Genomic DNA, 25,000 nt, shown 5'->3' with positions numbered 1-25,000 from the left:
CACTTAGTCCCTTGGTCACACAGGCCACGCTTCAGGTGGCCGTGGACACACATGCTCAGTGGCTGCCATACTGGGCCCTGTCCACATGGGTGAGCACGTCCATCATGGTGGAAAGTTCTTGTGGGCAGAGCTAGGCTCGCGGTGAGAAGGCAGGATCGCGTGGGCCCAGAGCTGAGGGTCCGGACGCTGCGTCTGCTGTTTCCTCCTGGAGGCTCTGGGGAGGTCTGGTCCAGGCCTCTCGCCGGCTTCTGGTGGTGCCGGCACCCGTGACGCCCCTTGTCGTGTAGAGCAGCCCTGACCTCCACCACCATCATCACAGGGTCCCTCGCCCTAGGCCTGTGTCCACATTTCCCTCTTCTTGTGAGGACACCGGCCATCGATTCCAGGCCACCCCACGCCAGAATGGCCTTGACTTAACTAATGACGTCTGCAAAGTCCTTATTTCCGAATAAGGCCACAGCCACTGGTCCCAAGTGGACATGAATTCTGCGGGGACATTCCTCAGCCCAGCGTGCCCCTCAGCCCGCCAGACTGCAGCCCCCTCTGCCTCGGGCCACCATCTGTGCAGCGTTACAGAGTAGCCATCTGTCTCCACCTCCAGGTCGTAAGACCTGAGGTCAGCACCTGACCTGTCACCCCTGCACACCCAGAGCCTGGCGCGTGGTGGGGCTCAACAAATACTTGCTCATGAATGAATGAATGAATGGGTGACAGAGGGGCCACATGGGCTGATTCCAGATCTCTGAAGGTCCTAGGTCACACCATCCACCCCAAGCAGAAAAGGTGCAGATCCAGGAAGATGACCTGGGTTCAAAGGCCTGGCTCTGCTGGGTGACCTGGTCGGAGCCCTGTCTCTGTGATGGGGGAGGGGAGGCTCCCTTCCAGGTTGGCCAGGGGGCCAGGTAAGTTGACGGGCAGGGTCCCCAAGACAGCCCTGGACCAGGGGTGTGTGTCAGAGGAGGGCTGTCGGGGCCTCGTACAGCGTCCCTGGGGGACCCCTTCCACAGAGGCCTTTGCCCAGCAAGGTGGGCGCTCCTGCCGCCCCCTCCATCCCAGAGTCACCAGGGGCTGGGATGGCAGGGAGCTGATGGAGGAGGTGCTAGCTGCCCAGGAAGCTCCCGGAAGGCGGCTGCCTGGAGCAGGTGCTGGACCTCCTCACATGGCCCGCCCAGGCCAGGGGGAAGGAGGCAGAGGGCCAGGGGCAAACTCTGTCCTGGCAGCTCCCCAGGGGCTCCAGGGCAGCTCGAGTTTCTAAGGAGCGTAAACTGTCTTATAAACTAAGATAGCAACTCTGATGAGTGAAGACATAAAAATAGCTCTGCTTACTCAGTCCCTTCTCGGGGTTCCGTGGGAAAGAGTCCGGCGGCCGGAGGGCTGACCCCAGGGCCTTAGTGCTCACCCAGGGCTTGCACAGCTCATGGAGAAAGCGTGGGAGGAACTCCGGGAGCTGGGCGCCATGCAGCTGGAGGGCGGCTGGGAGGCCCCACCCCCCGCACTGTCCCTTGGTGATGAGGAGGGGGCGCCACTCCAAGGGCACTGGCTGGCCTGGGGGTTCAGGCCTGGCCACAGCTTCTCTGGCCCCTCATTCTGTCACTTCCTCTCCTAAAAGTGCCTTTTCCCAGCCTCTCCTCTGCCCAAGGAGCAACCCTTTGACCCGCTTTTAATGTTAAGAAGGGAAATCTTAATACACAAGTACACATATATCCTAAACCAGTTAGGGTGTTCTGGCTACAAGTACCAAAGAAGCAACTTGAAATGGCTTTAAAACATATTATGTCATGTGACAGGAAGTTTGAGTTGGTGCACAAAGCTTATGTGACATCACAGGACTTGGGGTCCCTCCTCTTCTCTGCTCTGCCATCCTCACTTGGCCCTAGTCCTCAGAATTGGCACTCATGGTTGCAAGATGACTGCCATAGCTCCGGACATCACATCCTTATCCACCAACCTCTAAAGACACACCTGCCTTATGCCCTTTTTTTAAGAGCCAAGATGTTCCCAGGAAACCTCAGCAGTATTCTCTAAAGTCCCATTGCCAAAATTATTACAGGAAGTTTGTCTTTTCTCTTTATGTAAAGTGAACACTTATTCCCTCTGTAATAAGAAAAAAAATTAACTCATTTTTCTAAAGAAACTCTCTTTTCAGTAGAGCACAGGCTCTGGACCCCAAACTGTGGGTTCCGTCCTTCCAGGGCAACCCCAGGGTGTGCAGGGAAAATCTGGGACAAGGTGGGTTTTCTCAGGGCCTGACACGGGGAGAGCTTGCTTCTCACTCTCCTAAGCCCTACTGGGATGTTCTGGTTGGCGGGCAGCAGCCTGCATGCTCATTCAGGGACCCAGGCTCCAAGTGACCAGGGCTCTGCCTCCCTCGGCCCCTCAGATGTCCCTCCACTCAGTGGCAGACAGGGACAGGAGGGCAAATGGGGGTGGAAGGGCAAACCCACACAGCATCCGTCTTCCTTCTCAAGCTGCCACGGCCCAGCCACCACAGACACTGGGTCTCAGGTCCTCCTAACTCACCCGTGACCCCATACCACTCGGCGACAGACCACCATGCACAGTGGTTGTTTCCCACAGAAGCAGGAGTTTTCAGGGCTCGGACCCCAAGGCCTCCGATGGCAGCAGGAAGCATTTTAAGCCTCACCCTGGCTCTTCCAGGAGAATAACACCAACTCCCTGGGGTTTGTAAGAAAAAGGACACCAGTGACCTGTGTCCGTGGAGTCTTGTCTGCTCTGGCCAGCTCACGGGGGTCACTGCTGCCCTCCGAGGAGCTGGTCTCGGCGGGGGTGCCTGCCTTCCCCCAGCTGGCCTGAGCGCTGTCCCCCCGGTGCTGAGCAAACCCTCCCCTTTGGTAAAGCATTTTGCATGATGGAGGGAAAAGACTGAAGCACCGTTGTTGTTTTTACTAAAACACAAAATTAATTAATTCAGCTGTTTCTCCTGACCTCGAAATGTCGGAGAAGCAGAGCAAGTTATGAGAGATGAATTATTCATATCTTTGGAATCCATTCTCCCAAACCTGTGCAAAAATAAATTGGGTTTTCCTCCTAAGATGGGGCTGTTTCACCTGAGGGCCTGTGAGTTTGAGAAATGAGACTTTACAGGCAGAGACCACAGACTCCCACCGTGGTCGGGGCATCAGGGAAGGGCAGCCACGTGGACGGCCCGGCAGCGGACACAGAGGACACGGGAAGTTATGCCCCAGGATGTCCTGTCCTGGGCAGAGAGAGGCGGGGACAAGGGGACACATCCAGGCGGAGGATGAGGATCCAGGCCCCGAGGTGTTGACCTGCTCTGTGGCCTCACCACCCCCGCCGCTCCCCACTTTTCTCGTCTGTAAATGAGTCTGCTCGGCACCAGCGTTCTGTGACTCTGACCCAGACCTGCCTGGTGGGTTTCCTTCAATTCATCTGGCTCAGTGTCTTGATCTCCCACCCAAGGCGGGAAGCTTTTGCTGGCCTTCAGAGTCACACAGGTCCTCCCAGGTGGACATCACCCTTGGGGCTGTGGGAAGGACCAGGGTGTCCAAGAGTTTTTACGACGTTGGCGGGGGGGTGGCATTTGGTCCTGTCGGTATCTCTTATTTCGCTGTTCCGATGGCTAATGGGGTCGAACACCTTTCTGTGGGCTTATTCGCCACCCATACGTCTTCCTTGGTGAGGCGACCAGGGGTGTCTGGACAGGGCTCTGAAAGCCTTTCCAGAGGGACTCACTGACCAGGGGCCAGGCGACCACACAGGGGCTTGCGAAGCTGCCTGGCCCAGTCTGGGTGGGTGGCTTTCTCTCTCACCATGGCCGGGAGCTCTGTCCCGGGCCTCCGCTTGGTCCTGACCTGAAGGCCCTCAAACCCGATTCCTCACTTCTTCTTTCTTTCTTTCTTTCTTCCTTCCTTCCTTTCTTTCATTTCTGGCTGTGTTGGGTCTTCGTTGCTGCGGGCCTTCTCTAGTTGCGGCGAGCGGGGGCTACTCTTCATTGCGGTGCGCGGGCTTCTCATTGCGGTGGCTTCTCTTGTCGCGGAGCACGGGCTCTAGGCGCGAAGGCTTCAGTAGTTGTGGCACACGGGCTCAGTAGCTGTGGTTCGCGGGCTCTAGAGCACAGGCTCAGTAGTTGTGGCGCACGGGCTTAGCTGCTCCGTGGCACGTGGGATCTTCCCGGACCAGGGCTCGAACCCATGACCCTGCCCTGGCAGGCGGACTCTTAACCACTGCGCCACCAGGGAAGCCCCGCGATTCCTCACGTCTTAATAAGGGTGATAACCGCATGGCCGTGTGTCCGACGCTCAGCGCAGTGCAGGGCGTGACCAGAGCTGACCCCACCACCACCAGCGTCGCCTCGAACCCTGTGAGCTGGAGGGTCTGGAGGCTCTGGGAGCGGGACTGGCTGCCCCAGGCAACAGGGGCAGGAGGGCTGACTGGACGCCCCTTCCCCTCCTAGAAAGTAGAGGCCTTGATATGAGTGAGCTGGGAATGGCCTTGAGGCCCAGCCCAGGGACCTTGTGAGCCCCACCGGGGAGGGGTCCCCCAGAAGCCTCTGCCTCCCACTTCTCCCGGGCCTTTAGTTTCTGCTGTTTGTGGAGCAGCTTCGGATGCCCGCATGAAAGGGCTGCCAAGGGCTGGGGTCAGTGGGAGGGCTGCTGCGGCTCCTGGTTTGGTTCAAAGTAGGGAGGCCCCGGCCTGTGGGCTCTAGGCTTCCGACACGCCCAGCCCTGGACACGGAGGGGCGCGGGGCAGATAATCCGGCCGCGGTTCCCTCCCTCTAGCCCTGGGAAGCAACGATTTGGGGGCGCTGTCAGCCAGATGATCAGAAGAAGAGCCTGGAGAGGCACCAGACTGCTGGGGGGGAGGCGGGAACCGAGGACCCAAGTCATCTTCTTGAATTCTCTTGCTTTGCTATGTCCCTTTGGAATAACCTCTTCTGGAAGATTAGCAAGCCTTGCTGCATGAAAGCCATTGCTTTTAGGAGAGCCTCCTTTAATGAATTTACAGCGGAACGTGAAGGGATCTTCCCATTGATTTTCTACCACGCCTGCCATGTGTCCTAGGCGCACTGCAACATTTTGAGACTGGTGTTCGACTAATGAATGGTAGTGGGTAGAAAACAATATACGACCGAGGACCTCGGGGGGGCCGACCTGGGGGCCAGGACCACCAGGAACGTTGGCCCAGAGGCGGGGTGGGGCAGTGCTGGGCATCCGGAGCCCGCCCCATGGCCCTGGCAAGACCGGGGCCGGTGGGGTTCCTGACCCTCCAGGTCGTCCCCTCCTCCCGCGTCGGCCCGCATCCAGAGAAGCCCCAGGCTGTGAGCGGCCGGCGCCCGTCCCCTCGGAGCCCTGGACCCACCCACAGCCCAGGCCGGACCGTTCTCTGCTCTGACCCCTGGCTGCAGGCCACTCCCAGGCACTGCGGAGGGAGGCGGGGGGCAGGGGGTGCCAGGCACTCAGCCCCTACCCCGAGGCCACTGCCTTTAGCAGGAAAGAGGCCGCAGGCCCAGCCGAGGACAAGAAGGATGGGCCCAGGACGGAGCGCAGGAGCAGGGACGTCGGGCCGGCTGACGCTGGGAGGAGGCTGAGAAGAAAGTACTTCCTCTCCGCAGCCACCTTCCTTCTGTCCCCAGACACGGGTGGCTTCCCAGAGACCCACCCCGGCCACAGTGTCCCGAGAGCCTGCGTGGAGCTGGGCCACGTCCAGGCCAAGCCTCTCACAGCCTGGACCAGGAGGGAGGCAGCGCCCGACAGAGGCCCGGCCTCCAGGAGAAGCAGGAAGACCCCGGCGGCACGGTGGGCAGGAAGCCAGCTCCCGGTCCCTCGAATTAATTGCTTCAAACAGCTCCGAGAAGCAGCCCAGGCCGGCCTCGCGACGGCAGCGTCTCTGAAGAATGGCTTTGCCTAACTTTTGTTTTAGTGTTTGGAAACCGAAGGCTCACCTCCCCTAATCTCTCCATATTAGCAGAGCTTGATAACAGGCGCTCCTCCGGGGGATTGGGGGGGCAGAGGAGGGGCCGAGGGGTGGTGGGCAGCCCTCCCCACCCTCCTCACCCCCTCTGGTCAGTCCCCAGACTGGGAGAGGGCTGCCCACAGCAGGCCCTGCTGCCCGGGGCCCTCCTCCCCCCGCCTCACCCACGGACCCTGGGTGCCCTCAGCAGCCCTCCCCAAGTTCCGGAGAGAAAGGAGACCCTGAGAGTTCAAACACACCCTGGCTCAGGCTCAGATTCCGATGCCTCCACTCACAGGGTCTGAGGCCAGTTCCACACAGAACCCTTCTGCAAAACAGAGGTTGTGGCCCCAGGCCCAGGGCGTGGCTGTGAGCATTAAAATATAAAGCAGCTCACACAGCTTCAGGACCCAACCGCACTAGCCAGCGCTGCTTTCTCCTCCAAGCCCCCACTGCAGCCTATAATTGTGTGTGTGTGTGTGTGTGTGTGTGTGTAGAGTGATGCCATGCCTGACTCTGCCCCTAACGGTCAGTTCCACGAAGGCAAAGAGGCCTGCTGCCCAGCACGACGACAGGCCCTGGTAGGAGCTGAAGAACTATCTGGTGGGTGGGTGGGTGGGTGGGTGGGTGCGGGTAGGTGGGTGGTGTTAGGAAGAGTAAATGGGTAGCTGAGGGCGGAAGGATTAACGATGGATGACCCCCCCCCCGCCGCCGGGCCCGGGAGGGAGCGGAAGACCTACCGGGGGGGGGGGGGGGGGGGGGGGTGGGTGCGGGTAGGTGGGTGGTGTTAGGAAGAGTAAATGGGTAGCTGAGGGCGGAAGGATTAACGATGGATGAGAGACCTGCGGAACCAGACGGGCAGCTCCACTCTGATGTCCCACTGAGGTTCCCTCGAGGGACACCCAGCCCGCACCTGACAAGAGGAAACGTCTCCCCCCTGGAATGGACCCGTGCTTTCTCCCTCGCTGTGGAATTCGTGCTGACCTGGGAGCACAGGTGCATAGAAGGGCTGCAGAGAGAGCGTCTGAGAGCAGTCTTCCCATCCTGTGCCCACTGATCAGGCGAAGGAAGATGAGGCACAGATGTCACCTCGCAGGTGGCTGGGAGAGTCTGGCGCCTGGGCCGGGGGAGGCCTGCCATCAGGCCTCAGGCAGCCCTGGGCTGTGTTTGCTCAGGATGGAGGGTGAGTGCTGGCTGCTCCGTGCAAGGCTTCCTCCCTCACCCCTCAGGTCCCTCCCGGACCCTCCCCCTGGTCCCCCCGCAGACTGCCCAGCGGCTGGTGTGGGATGGAGTCGCTGTTTGCTGTTTTGTGAGAAATCCATTTACTGTCTTCATTGCTTGGGAAGTATAATCTCGAGCCTGCAGCTTCCTAAGGCGTTGCCATGGAGATGAATTTTCTGTCATAAATAAAAGTATTCTGGGGTCAGGAGATCTCAAGCATAACTAGGACAGATTTTGAGGGGGAAAATGCCAGAATTTTTCAAACACGCGAGATGCTGATTGGGCTGCCTTTTTCCGGAGGGTGTTTCTCAGGCTGTTGTGAATTTGGACAGGAGCCCAGCCACCTCGGAGAGCGGGTCTGTCCCCCCACTGTCCCCTCCTCCCCCTGGCGGTGCTGGGGCCCCCAGCCACCAGGTGCTGTCAGGGGAGGTCTGGGGCCCTGGAGATGGTTGCTTCCCAGGGGTCCTGCAGCCACAGGGGGAACCTGTGGTGTTGCTGTGTCTCCTCAGACAGGTCACTTTCCCTCTCTGGCCCTAGACCCAGCTGGCTCACCCTGGGGTCTCAGCACATTCCTCACGCCCCCTCTAAGGAGCCGGCGCGGGAGAGGGTGTGACTTCCGAGGAGGCCCTGACCGGCCCCCACGTGCAGCCCGTGGAAGTTAGCTTTAGGGATTTCCTTTAGTTCAGGGTCACCGCAGGTCGGTCAGGGGGGAGGAAGGTATGCAGGCCGAGGCCCACCCCACCCCCCCCACTCCCCGCCCGGACACCACCCAGGCTGACAGGCAGGCCTGGAGCCGAGGGCTGTTTGCCAAACCCCCACCACCAGTACTAGGTAAACAGAGCCCTCTTCCCCCAGGGCCTTCCCAAGGTAGCTGCAATCCCAGTGCAGCCCCAGGCACTGATGGGCTCCAAAAAAATGAAAGGGGGTGGAGGGGGAGGGAGGAAGGAGGGGGGAGGGGGAGGGCCTGCTCTGGCAGGTGATGTCTTTGCAGTTTGTTTCCCAGCGTGTGGTCCCTTGTCCCCATTTCCCCATCTAGGAGGGTCTATTTCACGTGAGAAAACCTGGCCCGGGAGGCCCTTAAGATGCCCAGGGGGACGCCCTGAGAAAGCCCTCCTTAACCTACAAACATTCTGCAGACACAGCCCCATCAGCACGGGACAATCCCCCAGGGGGCCCTCCAGGGCTGGGGCTCAGGCCCAGAGAGGGAACGCCTTGCTCAGGGTCCAGCGGCCAGGCGTGTGCCTGCCCCGCATACAGCCGCCCCAGACCTGCTCTCAGCCCGGGGCTCTCTGCCTCATGACGAACTGGGACACTATTTATTCAGGCCCCTCGACGGAGGCAAAAGTTTCAACCTAGAAGGCAGAGCTGCTGCGATGCACAACACCGTCTAGGCCGCCTGGGGTGCGCCCCGCTGAGGCCGAGAGGGCCCGTCCCGGGGCGACGACCGGCCACGGAACGTCTCACCGACGCTGGACGCACAGCCTCGCCCCTCCTTCCTCTGCAGGAGGGTCGTCTCTGTGTGCTTGTGCAGCCCCCACGGCCTCCGTGAGAAGGGTGCTGGAGTGCCCACACGCTGCTGGGGGGATTGCAAGATGTGAGGGACCCTAAAATGCGTGCTTCCACTTCTAGAAAGATTTTGCACGCAGGAGCCAGAGCCTGCAGGGAGCAGGCCACAGAAGGACCCGTGAGACGGCGGCCTCAGCCAGGCGGACTCCGGGGAAGCCCGCAGAAATCATGGTTTTGAAGACTGTTTAGTAACCTGGGGAGGTGCTCTTCTCATGAGCAGAGAGGAAAACATAGATAGACGTACCTACAAGGAGTATTCAAGGGAAACTAGAAAATACTTTGAGGTGAATGGAAATGAAAACACACACCCCAAAACTTTGGAGATGCAGCTAATGCAGTGCTTAAAGGGAAATTTACAACTGCAGACCCCTATGTTACAGAAAAAAAGAGAGATCTCAAACCAATAACCTAATCTTCCATTTTAAGAAACTGGAACAGCAGCAAAATCAACCCAAAACAAGCAGAGGAATGAAATAATCAAGATTAGAGGGGAAATAAATATTGAGATTATTAACAGAGGCAAAAATTGTTTCTTTGAAAAGATCAACAAAATGGATGAAACTTCAGCTACACTGACCAAGAAAAAAAGACTTAAATTACTAAAATCAGAAATGAAAAAAGGGAACATTACTACTAACTTTACAGAAATAAAAAGAATGATAGGGGAACACTCTAGACAATTGTGTGCTAAGAATTAGATAACCTAGATGAAATGGAAAAATTACCAAAACTGACTCAAAAAGAAATGACTCCAAGAAAAATGAAGGTCTATAACAAGGAAAGAGATTGAATTCATGATCAAAATCTTTCTACAAGAGAAGGCCAGGCCCAGATGGATTCACTAGCGAATTCTACCAAATATTTTTAAAGAGAATTAACACCAGTGCTTCACAAACTCTTCCAAAAAATATAAGAGGAAGGAACTCACTCTCATAGATAGAATCATTATTTTTGTGTGTTGATACTAAAACCAAAGACATTACAAGAAAACACAGACCCACTATCTTTATGTAGAGACGTAAAAATCTTCAACAAAATATTAGCAAACCAAATCCAACAACATATAAAGATAATGATTATACCCCATGACCAGGTGGATTTATCCCAGGAATGCAAGTCTGGTTCAACATACCAAAATCAGTCAACGTTTTATATATATATATATATGCGCACTCTATTCAGAGGATAAAGAAAAACATATGATCATCTCAACTCATGTGGAAAAAGCATCACCCAGAAAAAATCCAACACCCTTTCATGATGAACACTCAGCAAACTAGAAACAGAAGGGAACTTCCTCACCCTGGACGGAACCCACGGCTGGCACCATATTTTTTTTTTTTTTTTTTTTTTGCGGTACGCGGGCCTCTCACTGCTGCGGCCTCTCCCGTTGCGGAGCACAGGCTCCGGACGCACAGGCTCCGCAGCCATGGCTCACGGGCCCAGCCGCTCCGCGGCATGTGGGATCTTCCCGGGCCGGGGCACGAACCCCTGTCCCCTGCATCGGCAGGCGGATTCTCAACCACTGCGCCACCAGGGAAGCCCCTGGCACCATATTTAATGGAGAAAAACTTAAAACTTTCCTCCTGAGACCAGGAGCCAGACAGCAATGTCTGCCCCGCCCACTTCTCCCCACGTCCTGCAGATTCTCGCCCGGGCAATCCAACAAGCAAAAGAAATAAAACACATCCAGATTAAGAAGAAAGCAGTCAGCTACTCCTATTTGAAGGTGACACGATCTTGTACATAGAAAATGCCAAGACCCACACAAACATTAGGGCTAAAAACAAAGCAGCAAGGCTGCAGGATCGACACATAAAAACCAACTGCATATCGATCAATACTCACCAGCAATGAACAATCGAAAAATTAAGTCAAGAAAACAATTCCACTGACACCAGTGCCAAAAAGAGAGGGGGCCTGTGCGAGGTCACTGACCTCCCTCTCTGACACCCCAGGGGGCTGTGCCGGTGTGCACTCTGCTGGGACAGAAATGAAAGAATGAACAAACGAGCGAACAAAGGAACCTCTAGAGACCCAGCAGCCACAGCCACTGCGCTTGGCATCTAAAACTCGGGGTTTGGCTTTTCCTCCCATCCACCCCGGAGGACGTCTGGGTGGGTGACCCGGGCTCCTGATTCCGGCTGTGCCGGGGGTGGGGGGTGGGGACAGGGCGGAGGGCCACGGACGGGCAGAGGAAGGGACGGTGGCTCTGGGGTCAGGCAGAGTTCGCAGGCAGGCTGTGGTGCTGAGCTGAGCCTCCGTCTTGACGAGGTGGCAGGCCTCCCGCTCCAGGTGGCAGCGCCCCTCTGGGAACACAGGTCCTGGCAAGCCTGCAGCTGCCTCTTTCTCTCCGGAAATGCAGCTGTAGGGAAGGCCCACAACCTCTCCATGAGCATCCAAGGACATCTGGGGCCTGGCGGGGTCCGGGGGCTGTGACGGGGATACCCACCCACCCTCCCTGAGGGCCTGCAGGACGGAACTCGGACTGGGAAAGACCTGGCGGCAGCGAGACAGAAAGGGCCAGGGTCCCAGCACCTGGGCGCAGCCAACCCCGAGAGAGGCCCCCCGCTCAAGACACCCAGGGAAGGCGCCAGGCACCCCGAGCGGCCACAGGATGACACCCACCAGGCCCGCGCACGGCCCGTGAGACCAGCAGTCTCAGAGGTGCAGCAGGAAGAGCCGGGAGGGGGCTCTGAGGCAGCCTCTCCGCCGGGCCCTCCGCTGGGCCTCCACAGCCTGCAGAGGGCCTGGCCACCCGGAGCCTGGAAGCGCTGAGAAGGAGGACTGACCGCCAGGCGGGGGCCTGCCCGCTGCACGCGCTGGGTTCCTCGTCCCCAGATGGACAGGATGAGGGCCCAGGGTCTCCAGGTGAGGGTGATGGGGGCCAGGCCCCTTGGGAGAGCTATCTGGCAGCGGCTCCCCCGCCAAGCCCGGGCCCTGCAGTGTGTCCCCCGACTGGAGAAGAGTTTCCATCTGTCCTTACACCCTACACACCAGAGCCACAAAGGGACTCCCAGGCAGGGCAGCGCCTAGTGGAGCCCCAAGGTGGCCGGCCCGGCAGAGACAGGTGCCAGCGAGGGCCGCGGGGCCAGAGGAGCGGGCTGGGGGTGCTTTACCACCAGAGTGCGCCGGGCACGGGCCTCGGCCGGCACGCACAGGGACAGTGTCTGGTGCGCAGTCCTCCCAGGACGGCCGCCCCCCGATCGGCAGGCCGGAGGCCAGACAGTGAACACTCCACATTTTTGGCAGCTGAAGGGCCCGGGTGGAACAGTCGCTGCTTTATTCTGCAGAAGCCACAGGCTTTGCATCCCCGGGCCCCGAAGGGCCTGGAGGTGGATTCCAGCCGGCCATGGGGGTGTGGGGGCCGCGGGGTGACGGCCAGCTCCTGCCCGCTGCGGACGCCCCCAAGGCCGGGCTGGGCCCGGGCCTCCACCCCAGGGGTGACCCAGGGCTCCTCCCTCAGTGTAGCCATGACCGACCTGAGGTCCAGGGCCCCAGGGACATAGGGATGGGCTCCGAGCAAACAGCCTGCTGCCCGCTTTAGGGGCGCTCAGGGACCCAGAAAAGACTCAGACCCCAGCCCTGCCTCCCAGGGTCCCAGGCTGGTGAGGAGAAAGACCCAGGAAGGAGCCGTGAGCAGAGCAGGTGGCCCGAGGCCTGGAGGGGGCTCAGCGCTGCAGGGCGGTAGGGAAGCCTCCTGGCCCGCCGTCACCTGCTCTGCAGGCTCCGCTCAGGTGAAGGTCTGCCTCACGGCCTCTCAGCAGGTGGGCGAGGAAGGAGGCTCTCAGCCCCTCCCGTTAGGGAAGGACCAGGAAGGGGGCTCGGTGGGATGCTCCCCTGGTCTGAGGACCAGCTCCTCCCTTGTTCCTCCTCCGTGGAGAGGGCTCCATGGCTCCTTCTGGAAGGTCTGCCTGGGCCAAGCCCTTACCTTCACCACAGAGACCAGCACAGCCGTCCAGCCAAGAGTGGGGAAGTGACCTGCCAAGGTCCCATGGCAAGGTCGCCCAAGGTCACATGGTGAAGCATCCAAGGTCACACGGCAAGGCTGCCCAAGGTCCCATGGTGAGACACCGAGGGTCACACTGCCAGGTGGTCCCAGGCAGGGACGAGCCCAGCAGAGCCTGCTCCCACACTCCGCCTCCAGCTGCACCCCCCCGCGAGTGCCCGGGAAGGGTCCGAAGACAGACCTCTTGATAAATAGCCCTCCCCAGCCTGGGGGTGCTCAGGGCATTCACTCTGCTTCCCAGGCCAGGGGCCCCACGGGACGATGGCTGTCCACCGAGCCCCAGAAACGCTGGCTCCTTCACCTGGGCCGCCCCGCCCAGTCTGGGCCCCAAGACTCGGCTGCAATTTGTACCCCATGGAGTGAACGGAGCTGGCGAGGCCTGGGTGGGGTGTCATGAGGCCTGCAGAGAGCACAGAGGAGAGACCGGGGGTACTTCCCGGCCAGGCAGGGCCCCAGGCCCACCCCAGGTTTCATACTTCATTCTCAGAGAGGACGGGGCTGGGGAAGGACGGGATGCCACTTCTTTGGAGGGCAGGGGGCTGGGGTGGCACAGAGGTGGGCACGCTAGAAAGTGCGGGTGACAGGTGGCCGTGGAGGGTCTGGGATACGTCCCCGAGTTGCGGGCACAGCCCTGCACTCGTGGTTTTGTTGGGGCTGCCACAGACAGCCCTGTGTCCACAGCATCCTCCCAGCTCTCCAACTCAGCCCCACGCAGGCGTCCCCCGATTTCCTGCCCCCCTCCGGTGAGGCCACAGGAGGGACCTTGCAGGAGCTCCATGCATCGTGTGCACAACCTGGGCAGACGGCTCTGACAGGCCCCCCAGATGAAGCCCATCTCCCTGCTGCACAATTTCACCCCTGGATTCCCCCGCCAATAAGCTTTCTGCCCCCCAGCCCTTCTTGGGCTCTGCTACGGGGGCCCAGGTTAAGGCTCCACCCAGCACCCCACTGTATAGCCGCATCTTTGAATGGCACCCCGATTCCTTAGAGGAACCTCTCCTCCCCAGTGGAATTCCACCCCCACAGACATGGGACAAGGGAGCCGAACCAGCCGAGGGGGCCGCCTGAACCCCTCAGTGGTTGATGGGGGGCAGGTAGGCTCGCCTGGGGTCCTCAGGAGTCCTCGGACAGGACAGGCGCCGGGCAGACACCAGAGCTGAGGCCAAGGGCCTTCTGCCATCATCTGGGAACGGGGAGCTGGCCCGAGACCCTCTGTTCTGTGTGACACGGTGACAGCCACCCCACCGACATCCTCCAGCACCACCGCCAAGGCCCCCCTCCCCTTCTGGGACATTCCTCCTCCCCAAAAGCACACCAGGTCTTTCTGCGCCATCGCTTTAATGGACAGACCATTCATCAGATGGCTTTGCACAAAGAAAGAAAAACTGAGCAGTGTTCTCAGCGTCTCACGGGACGTAAATACACAGATCACATGTTTATACATCTAGCATCAGACATGTATCCGCAGCACAGCATCGAGCACGGCGCAGCCCCAGGACGCCAGCCACGGGGCCCGGGGGCAGCAGGCACCCCTCACGGCACCTGCACAGGGGGCGCTCCCCTGTGGGGGGCCAGGGGCCACGCCACCTGCGCCCACCCCCACCCCCACGCGCTCTCGCTGAAAGGCGTCACGCCGCAGCCAAGACCACACCCTGCAGATGCGCTGAAGATGCTCCTTTACAGAATCTCCATGAACAGGTGAACCCGGGGGACACTCACTATCACCAGAGATGGTCCCATGGCAACAAAGGGATCCTGACGGTCTCACGAGCCCTGAGGCGATGAGGACAGGAGCAGTAGGCCGTGGGCGACGTAAGGCTGACCATGTCCACTGGCACACGCACAGATACTGCAGTCAACGCACTCTGTGGGATCAATTCTTCCTAGTCCACTTGGCGTCTGAGGGGATGCTCGGCTCCGTCTCCGCGAGGCCACGTGCGCCAGCAGGACAGCTCCTTCGGCTGGTTCCCGTAGGTTCTGGAATCCCAAGGGCAGGCCTGGGATCACCGGCCAGCCCAGGACGCTGTCATCTCCCAGTCATCACCCGGGAGCTCCAGCACCCGGGCCACGGGCCACGGGCCATGTGACAGACAGGGTATGGACTCGGCTACGCAACTAGAAAAACGTGGCCACAAATGCTTTTCACATGTATGCATTTTGTTGGTGGGTTGGTTTTTTTCCTTTTGGTTCAAAAAAAAAACATGGCAGGCTCTCAGGTATATAAAACTGGTAATATTAGACAAAAATACAAACTTCACCTTTACAAAAAAAACAAAATCAAAAACACAACACACACACATAATTTCTGTTGAATACACATAAAGCGTAACATCTTACCAAAAATAAAGAGTTTAGGTTCTGTCCAACACCAGCGGCAGCAGCAGGGAGAAATCCTGGGCAGCCACTCCGGAAAGCCACATCCCCAGGCCTGGCCGCAGCAGGTGGGAGGGACTCAGGGCAAGAGGCTCGGGGACGGCATGTGATTGGTTCACGCAGTTCTCTCGAAATGGCTTAAATTAAGAAGTGAGTACAATGGGGCAAGGAAGAAACACGTAAAGCCAGAAACATTTAGGAAATGATGCATAGGTGGGTATACCATGTTTATTTTAATACATCTCATTTGTTTGCCTCCTGCTAGGAAAGGTACCGTCCCACCGTCCTGACTGTTACTGCAGCCTGGTGTTATCGGTGTAAATGTCATCCAAGAGATAATTAAAAAAAAAAAAAAAAAAGCTAGGCCAAGAGTAGAAAGGAAAGCTTAATAATCACTTTATGGTGTAAAAAAAAATCCACTTAAGGCTCTCAGGAAGGTTTCTGTATAGACTTAAACACTACAGCAAGGAGATGTGGTTTCCGAGACATTCCTGGCTCCTGCGTGCCCCTGCAGAGCCCGGCGGCATCCAATCGCAGCCTTCAGAAAGCAGGCTCTGCGTCCTTGGCCAAAGCACCTGTGACCACCCTGGAAAGAGATCCAGTCTGCCGAGACGTCTGTCACTTCCATCCCTCGGGGCGTCCCTCCATTCCGGCAAATGTTTAGATATTTTTGTGAGTGAGTTTTGTTTGTCATGTTTCGTGGTTTTGTTTGCTCTCTTTTTTTCGACAAGGAAGCTTCTTATTGTTTCACCGAGTGCTACAATACTTGCTTTGATGTCACATAAACAACGTATACTGTCTCTTTGTTCTCCAGAGTGTGCATGGAGACAGTTTTCACGGAGGAGAACAAAGACCACGCTGGCAATAAGCACCGTACATAGTAGGTTCAGGAATGTAACACGCCATGTACATCCGTGTCCCGGAAAAGGGCTGCTGGCTCATCCTCACCTCACATCTGCAGGCAGAGGGGAGAGACAGACGCTGAGAGGCCACGAGCACACACACCACTGCGTGACGTGGACTGTGTGAAACATTTAAGCCAATCAGGGGTGTGCATGCACGCACACACACGCACACACACACGCACACGCCTCGTGGCAAGTCGTAGGATTCAGAGCTTTTATTAAATTTTTCACATCAAATATGCCTCATTACCCTTTCGGTAACATCCTGACCAGAACTGGGACTAGGCTCTTGGGATCTCACAGAACACAGCTTCATAGCAAACCCCACTCTCCCATTGTACAGATAGGGAAAACTGAGGCCCAGGAAGGTTCTTATGCCTGTCTCCTCACCTTCTTCTTTCTTCCAGCCTACAGCTTGATGTGATTTCTGGAGATCCTGCAGCCATCTTGGGCCATGAGGCAACCCTGAGGATGGATGCCACCAGCAAGACAGAGGGGTCTCTGTGACCAGGCAGAGCTACACTGAGCTGAGCGAAGAGCAGCTCTTCCCCACCCTACGTCGCCTGTCTGTTGCTTGTCCCAACACTTGTACCACCACATGCCCACGGCCTGAATGCTAGCAGGAAGGCAGGGACGCTTGCCCCTCCCTTTGGGGTATCAGTCATCAGCTAGCCCATGGAGGCTAAGCCCAGTGGTCATAAACGTGGCAGCACAGGCAGGTATAAAACCAGCCCCTGCACCACACCCTGGGGACCCAAAAGCCAAGGCTGAGCAGTCGTTTTGGGGCTGCTTCAAGATCTGTCCACGTGGACCTTTCCTCCCCAGAGGATCCTCCTGAACAGACGTGACCTGCGGGCCTCCGAAGCTCCTGACCTGGCAGCGTTCTGCAGTCACACATCACTCAGCTGGAGCCTGGGCTCCTGGGCACCTGTCTCCAAGAATTCCTCTCACAGCTATTAGTTTTGGATGCCATGGGCTCCCACAGGCCCAGAAGCAAGGACCAGGCTCTGCAGAGCCAGACAGGCCAACACAAAGGACCAGAAAGGCTTAAAACTGCCTCCTCCATGGTTGCCCACAACCACTTTCTCCTGGGAAGCCCCTCTGAAAGTCCACCTTTCCCAGGCCCCCTTACAGCAGAGGGGTGGCCAATGAGATCAAAGCAAAAGTCACTAGGTCCTTTCACCATTGTCCTCAGTCCCCACCATAATCTATCTTCCAGGCCTGGAGTGTAACGTGATTTCTGGAGCTTTGGCAGCCATCTCGGGCCATGAGGCAGCTCTGAGGATGGACACCACCAGTCCCGGAAAGAAGTGGGTCCCTGACGATACCCTGAGACTGCCATACATGCTCTGGTCTCCCTACCTTATCTCAACCCTTGTTTCTGGCATGTTATTAGCAGCCAAACACAACTGCCAACACAGTGGCCAATAGCCCTGTATGTTTACAAAGCATTTTCAGACAGGATCTACTCAGCCTTCAACAATCTTCATCTGTAATTCCTCTAAGCCTCAGTTTTTTCATCTGTCAAAGGAGGTGGGTAACCTGTCCGAGGTGATCCCAGCGAGTAAACGTCAGAGCTACCCCACTGCTGCTCAGGGAAGCCAGGTCACTCCGCTCGTGTGATGCCTTTGCCTCCCCAATCAACAAGGACCAAAGCCAGAGCAGGGGCCCCGGAGCAGGAGGGAGCCATGGGCCAGGTGTCCCGAGCAGCGGAAGGGGAGGGGTTGGGGACGGGAATGCGGAGACCCGCAGCCCAGCCAGACAGCAGAAGCTCGCAGACGGATCAAGGCCAATCAGGGCGCGTCCTCGCCTTCGGGGTGATTCGCTGAGTGATCGGTCGCTGCGCCTCCCACCCCAGGACTGCGGCATGGCCGGCGGCCGGCTCCTACCTGGTTGACCGCGTTAGGTGGGTTTTAACCTTTTTCTTTTCCGTTTTTTACCTGACTCCCTACGCCTTCCTGTTGACAGAAGGGCAGGGAGGGTGAGAGGGCCTAAGGGAGGGCTGTGGGGTGGAAACTGAAGCCGTAAATACCTGGGGTGTTTGTCTTTCTGTAAAAAACAACTCGATGGCGCTGGCACGGAGACACTTCCTGGTCCCCTCAAGCTGGCCCAACACGGCGGTCACAGCGCCAGGCTGCTCTGGGCAAAGTCTGCCCCGGGGGAGACCAGGACCCTGACTGGCAATGCTGCGGCCAGCGCCCACCACCCGCCGGGGACAGGGCCCTTCCTCGGCCACATCTCACCCGCTCACCCCACCAGCTGGGCGGGTGACTTGACCCGCACAGCAGCCAGACCTCTCTCCCTCCCCAGCAGGTCCCAGGCCACGAGGGCAGCTTAGCAAACGGGCCTTGGCTACAGCCCCCGATCCTGCCTCCCCCGCCCTACCCACCCACCGAGCCCACCGGACGTGGCTGCAGAGCCAGGCTCCGGGCCCCCCACTGCACCATCAGGACGGTGCCCCTTACCCGCCTCCTCTTCCCGGTGGTCGGGGCTCGGGCCGGCGCTGGTGCACGTGCACTCCAAGTGCTCCTCCAGCCGCACCTGCACCTCTTTTAACTTTGGCTTCTTCCTGACGTACTCCACCTTGGCCACCTGCCGAGACAGCAGCCCGCTATGGACAAGCGGCACGAAGCCCTGGGAGCGGGGACGGGCCGGGCCGGGCCCCACCCGGGGTGCGAGCGGCCCGCCCTCTGACCTCTGACCTCCTCCCAGTGGGAAAAGCAGGGCTATCAGGGAGAAAACAATGAGCTTCGGTGCAGCATTGGTGGTTTGGTCCTATTTTTTGTTTGATATTTATTTATTTACTTGGCTGCGCCCGCGTCTTAGCTGCAACATGCAGGATCTTTTGGTTGCAGCATGTGAACTCTTAGTTGCGGCGCGTGGGATCTAGCTCCCTGACCAGGGATCGAACCCAGGCCCCCTGCATTGGGAGCATAGAGTCTTAACCGCTGGACCACCAGGGAAGTCCCTGCTCCTATTTTAACTTAAAATAAACCCAAAGGGCTCACACACGCCGGGAGAAGGCCTGAAGGGATGCACTCAAGGTGGGAGCTCTGGGTGAAGGAAGGTGTTTGCGCGCACGTTTTAGGAACGTCTGGGACGACGTGTACTTGGCTATCAGCAGCTGAGGAACAGGGCTACTGCTCATGGCTTGCGGCTCGGGGGTCACCCTCCCTCCTGTCCACCCCGAGGCCCGAGGAGGAGCACACAGCCCTGAGGGCTCACAGGGAGGCTGTCGGTCTGGAGGCGGATTCTGGCCTGTCATAGACTCCAGATGAGAACCTCTCGGCCGCCGGACATGGGGCCGGGCCCAGCCCTGCAGCCTTGCCCGGGTCCCAGTTCCCGGGATGGCCCTCAGGGTCACCCCCTCGCTGCCCTCCCGGGGAGACAGGCAGGAAGGGAGCAGAGCCCAGCTGGCGTCCACCTGGGCACGTGGAGGCCCCGGGGAAGCCTGGCTCGTGGTCCAGAGCTGGCCAGGGTGAATGGGACCCCGGGCCACAAGCAGAAGCCCCCAGCCCAGGGACAGTCCTTCACAAAGGGTCTGGAGGCCAGAAGTTGGGGGACCCCCGTCCAGGCCCGCGTGGCCACGTGGCCACACCTCCCGGACACCTCCGCTGGTTTCCTCTGCGGGGCAGGTACGTGGACCCAGGCCCCCAGGCAGGGGGGTGGGCTTGCCACCCACCAGACAGACCGGCCACGGGGCCAGTGCACGGTCCGGCAGCGCTGCCCCCCGTGGGCCCCTTGGTGAAGGGCATACGACACCAGCTGCTCAAGTCTCTAGAGAGAAATCTTATTTTTCTTATCAAAGAAAAACAAACAGGAATTTATGGTTGCACCTGCTTCTGGGTATGCAAGGGTTCCAGGCCGGTCTGGCCAGGAAATGGCTACATTTTTTCCCCCAAGAACACGCTGTGAGTGTTAAATTCTCAAAAGTGTCCTGCACAATAGCCAAGGCCACAGATCAAGACGCTGACACCCTTGGGACCCCATCCCATTGCCTCGGGCCCCAGACCCATACTGTAGCCTATTGGGGCCCCACATCCCTCCCCTCCTTCTCGCTGTTTGTCTTGGGAGCCTGGGCTGCACCTGAAAAACCTTCAGACATTCAGATTCCCCGCCACAGAGCTGCTGTGTCATGAACACCCCACCCGCGTGTTCCCGGAGCAGACCCACCGGAGATGCCATCCAACAATGCCGTCAACCCTTCCAAGCAGGGCCTTGAGTTCCTGCCGCTCACCGGCCCCCCCACCTGGGCTGCTATGAGGCAGGACACCCCCAGGAGGGCCAGGGAGAGCCACGCCCTGCAGGGGACCCCCCAGATTATCAGAGTGCCATCCAGAATAAACACCAGCATCTGCTGAACCGCACGTGCCAAGCCTACGACCCTCACAGCCAGCTACCCTGAGAGGGTACAGCAGCGGCTCGTTTTACAGACGGGGAAACTGAGGCAGCACGAACAGGGCTTGTTTTGCCGGAAGAAGGCCTGGACTTGGAACCGGCAGAGGCCCTGAGCTCACCGCTTAGCCGGGGGACACCCCGAGTCTGTCGGGTGAGGGCTCCGGGGCTCCATGGCCAACTCCTGGGGTCATGGCCGACAGACCTCGACCTGGCTCACAGGCAGGTGGTCCTTCTCCAGGCCCGGCTCAGGGGCCACAGTGGCACAGAGAAAGCGACCCAGCTTCAGGGCCTGAGGCCGATGGGCAGGGCCCCAGAGGCATGTCCACCTTCCGAGGTGCTGGCCTCCCTGACCCGCTAGGGCTCCCCCCCCGGGCAAGGGTAGGGCATCCCTACCCACCAGAGGGGAGGGACTCAGGGGCCCTTTACCTGAGACGCACTGCCACTGCCACTGCTTTCCCCCCAAAGCCCCAAACTAGCTCCCCAGACAGCAATGGCTAATGGGGCCCGAGCTGGGACCTCCCACCCAAAGCAAGCCCCCAGTCCAATACTGGGTGCAGAGGCCCATTACTGGACACGCCAGACCCACCTTCCAGAAGCCTGAGGCCTAGCAAAGCAGAGCTGCAGACAGCCACCCTGGACATGACCACAGAGCTGGGTCCAAGCTTCTGGAGGCCTGGCCCACGGGCTGCCCTGAAACCAAATGCAGCCCCAAACTTCCAACGTGTGAGAGTCTGGAGGCTTGGCCGTAGGTGGGGTCATGGCTGCTCAGGGCTGCTCCTTCACCCTGACCCACTGGCAGCCCACCCCGGGGTCCGCGCTGTGGGGCAGACGCCAAGCGCTGGCCATGTTGGGCAGAGGGCAGGGAAGGCGGCCCCCAGGACCCCTGCCCACCTGGCAACGCTGGAGGGTCTGCAGGGGTGCCGGGGCCCACTCCAGGTGCCACCCCGAGGGCAGGCCCTGGAGGTCCAAGGCCGCCAGGGAGCTGTGGGCACAGAAAGCCTCATGGAGGTCACGGTGGGGAGCTGGGGGGCGGGCCATCGACCCCGGCACGTCCTGACCCAGGGCCTGGGGGCTGCCTTCAACCGAGGTCACCTTGCACGGTTCGGCCACCGGGGCCTCAGGAGGGCAACCACTCCCGGCCTCACCGTTATCTCCCTTCAAAAAGGGGCGCCTCTGACCGTGAGCGACCAGGAGCGCGCCGTCCCTACCGACCCCCAGCAGCCATCACACCGCACCCAGTCTGGGGTTCCCAGGGGGCCCCTCCCTGCTCGGCCTCAAGCCCGAATGGAACAGGAACGGCTCCTGGCCAGGCTGGGGGGCCAGGCCAGCCTCCACAATGGGCCTCCTGTTCCCACTGGCCTCCGTCTCCTCTCTGCCAGAACCCCCAGTGTCTGGGGCCGGATGTTTTCCTGCCAACCTTTGGATGGGTGGGCAGGGAGGGGACGCCTTCCCTGAAGAGGGAGACGGAGGAAGGGGACCGGGTCTGAGGGCGGCAGGGCCCCCGACGTGGAGCCAGGCTGCCTGGCCCCCGGCTGCAGGACTGAGCCCTCTGGGCAGACGGAGGCCCATGGGGAAGCCCCGGGCTGGCTGCCCCACCCACCCCAAGCCGGTCGGGCCTGTGCCCAAGCAGAGATGGACCACCCATCCTCAGCCACCGTGCCGCTAGGGTCCCCGAGGAGCTCTGCACACCCACCCGCCCTCAGGGTGGACCAGGGCAGAGAGGTGGGGTTTGTGCCACCCCAGGACCGGACACGCCCTGGTCCTCACACCGCGGGAAGCAGGGGTGGGAGCAGTGGGGGATCCCCAAAAGCTGGAGCCCACGAGCGGAGAGCCCCACTCCATTCCCGCTCCCCTGTGCCTCCAAGCCCCTGTCTCATGCCCTAAGGACAGGCCCCAGAGCCCACCTGCGGGGCAATCGAATCTTGGGCACCCCACTCCCATGCCCAAGAGAAAGACCTCGGTTACCCAGATTCTTGGGGCTCCTAAGACCCCTCCAACACGCCACAAGCGAGGACCCCCAGACCCAAGGAAGCAGAGGCGGGCTGGCCGGGCTGGCCGCAGAGATCCCACAGGCAGGGCGGTTAGACCTCGGTTTCCTCCTTTAACTGAGCAAGAGGCAGCAGCCGGGGAAGCGGGGATGCAGCGCTGGGCTGGGGGCCCTACCGCCCGAGTCTGGAGCCCTGAGGCGGAAGCCGGCGCCCCAGGCAAGCACTCCAGGGGCAGCTCGGCCCCAAGGGGAGCGTCTGCCTGAGACCGTGGGGCAGCAGGCCGTGGAATTTGCTTACTCAACACCCAAAGCACGCAGAGGACCAAGTCCCCAGGGTCATTTTTCTCTTCCCTGGGATATGAAAGGTGTACCGAAGTCCCAGTTACAAGTCTACAGTGCTTCTCACGTGCCGGCTACAGGGTCCTTAACCCCGCACCTCACTCGGGGGCCAGCGGCCGACTTGACAGGCCTGGCCTCACTGACTCACAGGGGATCTGGAATAATTCCTAGCGGAGAAATGAATCCCACTGCACCCCACGACCGAAGGTCTCATTCCGGGAAAAATGGACCCCCCGCCACTGGAGGCCCAGCTGAGAGGGGGCGGGGCTGCCCCACATGGGAGGTGCCAAGTCCACGCCCCCAGGGTCACACAGGATCATGACCCACCCAGAGCCAGCTTCAGGGGGTGGGGGGGCAGCCCCTCCTCTAGACAGGGACCCTCCCCCCAGAATTCTCCAGCCTCAGCCACGCTTCGGAGAAGCCAGGAGACAGCCTAGAAGGATTCCTCCAACCCTGCCCTTTTGAAAACAGAAAGACTGACACCCAGAAGCAGGGAAGCTTTGCCTCCCAAGAGCAAGGCCAGCTGCCCCCATGGGAGTTCCACAGTCCCAGAGACTGAGCCCCAGTGCCTCAGACCCACTGCACAGAAGAGGCAAGTGCAGCCAGAGGGGAGCAAAAGCCAAGGCCGAGAAAGGCTCCCAGCCATCGGGCCAGAAGCCAGACCCCAATCTGGCTGCCCGGTGGCCCGAGGGAGCAGAATTTTCCCCCAGGACTCAGCAGAGAAGCCCCTGGACGTGTCATGTGAGCCCGACCTTCTGCATGCCCCCGGTGCTGCCCTTAGAGGTCATCACGGCCAGCCCCCTGCCTGGGAGAGGGCTTCATGGCAAGCACTGGCCATGTGCTGGCTCCCAGGGGCCCCAGGCGGGCGCCAAAGACATCCCACCCAAGCCATGGAGCCTGTGGGTCTCCGAGCAAGAGTATACCTACCCGCAACAGGGGAGGGGCCCGGCCCCCAGGACCTCGGCACCCCACTGACACGCATGTCCAGCGGAACGGGGGCGCCGTCCCAGATTTCAGACGGGGACGGAGGTCTAGCACGGCAGGCAGAGCGCCTGGCCCCTCGGCCTGAGCCGCGGAGGAAGTCAGACCTCCCCCCGACCCCCAGCCTCCCCCCACACCAGGTCCCACCCCAGCGCTCCCTTCCCGTCTCCAGCAGGGTGAGGCCCTGAGGGGACCACCAGCCCCTTGCCGTGCACCATAGCCCCCACTAAAGTGCCCGCGAGGCCTCTCCAGGGCCTGGAGGAGACGTCAGGCAGCTCCCAGCTAAGTGGTTGGACACCTCGCAAGACCTGTTAGTGAGGCAAACAACCGCGTCACAAGATCCAAACTTGTTTTGCATGACCGACTAGGACCCAAGCCCCGGCTCCACCCCCCGGCCTCGGTGTGCCTGTCAGAGAAACGGGAGCATCCTCCAGCTCACCAGCATGCCTGGCAGCCCAGCTGGGTGGGGCTGCCCCTGGGGCCGGGGGACACGCCGGGCTCACCTTGACGCTCCGGTGGTGGACGCGGGACGGCTGGCACTTGACACTGCTGGTGTTGCAGCAGCCGGTACAGCGCTTCACCTCCACGCACGGGGGCCAGATCAGAAAGTTGGCAGACGTGGGGTCCACCTGGCTCCGAGGTATCTCATAAATGACCGTCCTGGTCTTGCAGACTGCGGGGATGGCTTCCTCTGCAGAGGTAAGAGCCCGATGAATGTTCTGGAAGCCCCAGGGCTGCAGCAGCTCCCAGGGGCCCAGGCAGGAGCATCCCCATGGGCCACAGCTTCCTCCAACAGGACCTGTCACACAGCCCCCGGTCCAGCAGAGGCAGAAAGACCCCAGCCCCCAATGGGTGCACCTGACTGGCCCAAAGATGAGCAGGGGCTTGAGGGCTTGGAGGGGAGACCCTGGGGAAGGGGGCTGTGGGGAGCCCACCCTGGGGGCGGAGGGCTGAAAATCCCCCAACACCCCGGGGGCTCACACAACCCCTGCAGCCAGCACGGAGCAGGGACGACCGCCTTCACCCGAGTGCCAGGGGGCAGGGGGGCGGGGGGGGCGGTCTCTCAGATGCCCCCGCCTCCTGAGGGCCCCCTCCTCCTGCATGTGCGTCCTCAGTGGCCTCTAGGGACAAGCCACCAAATCAAGAGGGCTGGGTGCTGGGGGTCTGGCCGACACAGTGGGGGAAGGGGCTCCACTCACAGCACCCACCAGCAAGAGGGGCCTGGGGAGTCCAGCCAGGCAGGGCCAGGGGTGGAGCCACGGACAGGGACCTTCAGTCCAGCCCAAGCTC

The 25,000-nt window shown here is 60.0% G+C and overlaps 2 protein-coding genes across 2 annotated transcripts in view; one reads left to right on the top strand and one right to left on the bottom strand.

Moving 5' to 3' along the window:
• The window catches only part of DNAAF5 (dynein axonemal assembly factor 5), a 47,484-nt gene extending 35,257 nt beyond the window's left edge, over nt 1-12,227 (top strand). Inside the window, exons 14-15 of the mRNA XM_028498064.1 lie at nt 11,457-11,589; nt 11,971-12,227. Of these exons, the coding sequence (XP_028353865.1) occupies nt 11,457-11,589; nt 11,971-12,227 (390 nt within the window). The remainder of the gene's footprint in view (nt 1-11,456; nt 11,590-11,970) is intronic.
• A 3,598-nt stretch (nt 12,228-15,825) lies between these two features.
• PDGFA (platelet derived growth factor subunit A) overlaps nt 15,826-25,000 on the bottom strand; it is a 19,336-nt gene continuing 10,161 nt past the window's right edge. The window contains exons 3-6 of the mRNA XM_055089763.1: nt 24,214-24,402; nt 18,471-18,597; nt 16,396-16,506; nt 15,826-16,055 (exon numbers count right to left, since the gene is read on the bottom strand). Of these exons, the coding sequence (XP_054945738.1) occupies nt 16,045-16,055; nt 16,396-16,506; nt 18,471-18,597; nt 24,214-24,402 (438 nt within the window). The 3' untranslated portion in view covers nt 15,826-16,044. The remainder of the gene's footprint in view (nt 16,056-16,395; nt 16,507-18,470; nt 18,598-24,213; nt 24,403-25,000) is intronic.

Source organism: Physeter macrocephalus, chromosome 14, assembly GCF_002837175.3.
Source record: "Physeter macrocephalus isolate SW-GA chromosome 14, ASM283717v5, whole genome shotgun sequence".
NCBI lineage: Eukaryota > Metazoa > Chordata > Mammalia > Artiodactyla > Physeteridae > Physeter > Physeter macrocephalus.
This window is presented reverse-complemented; position numbering and strand designations above follow the sequence as displayed.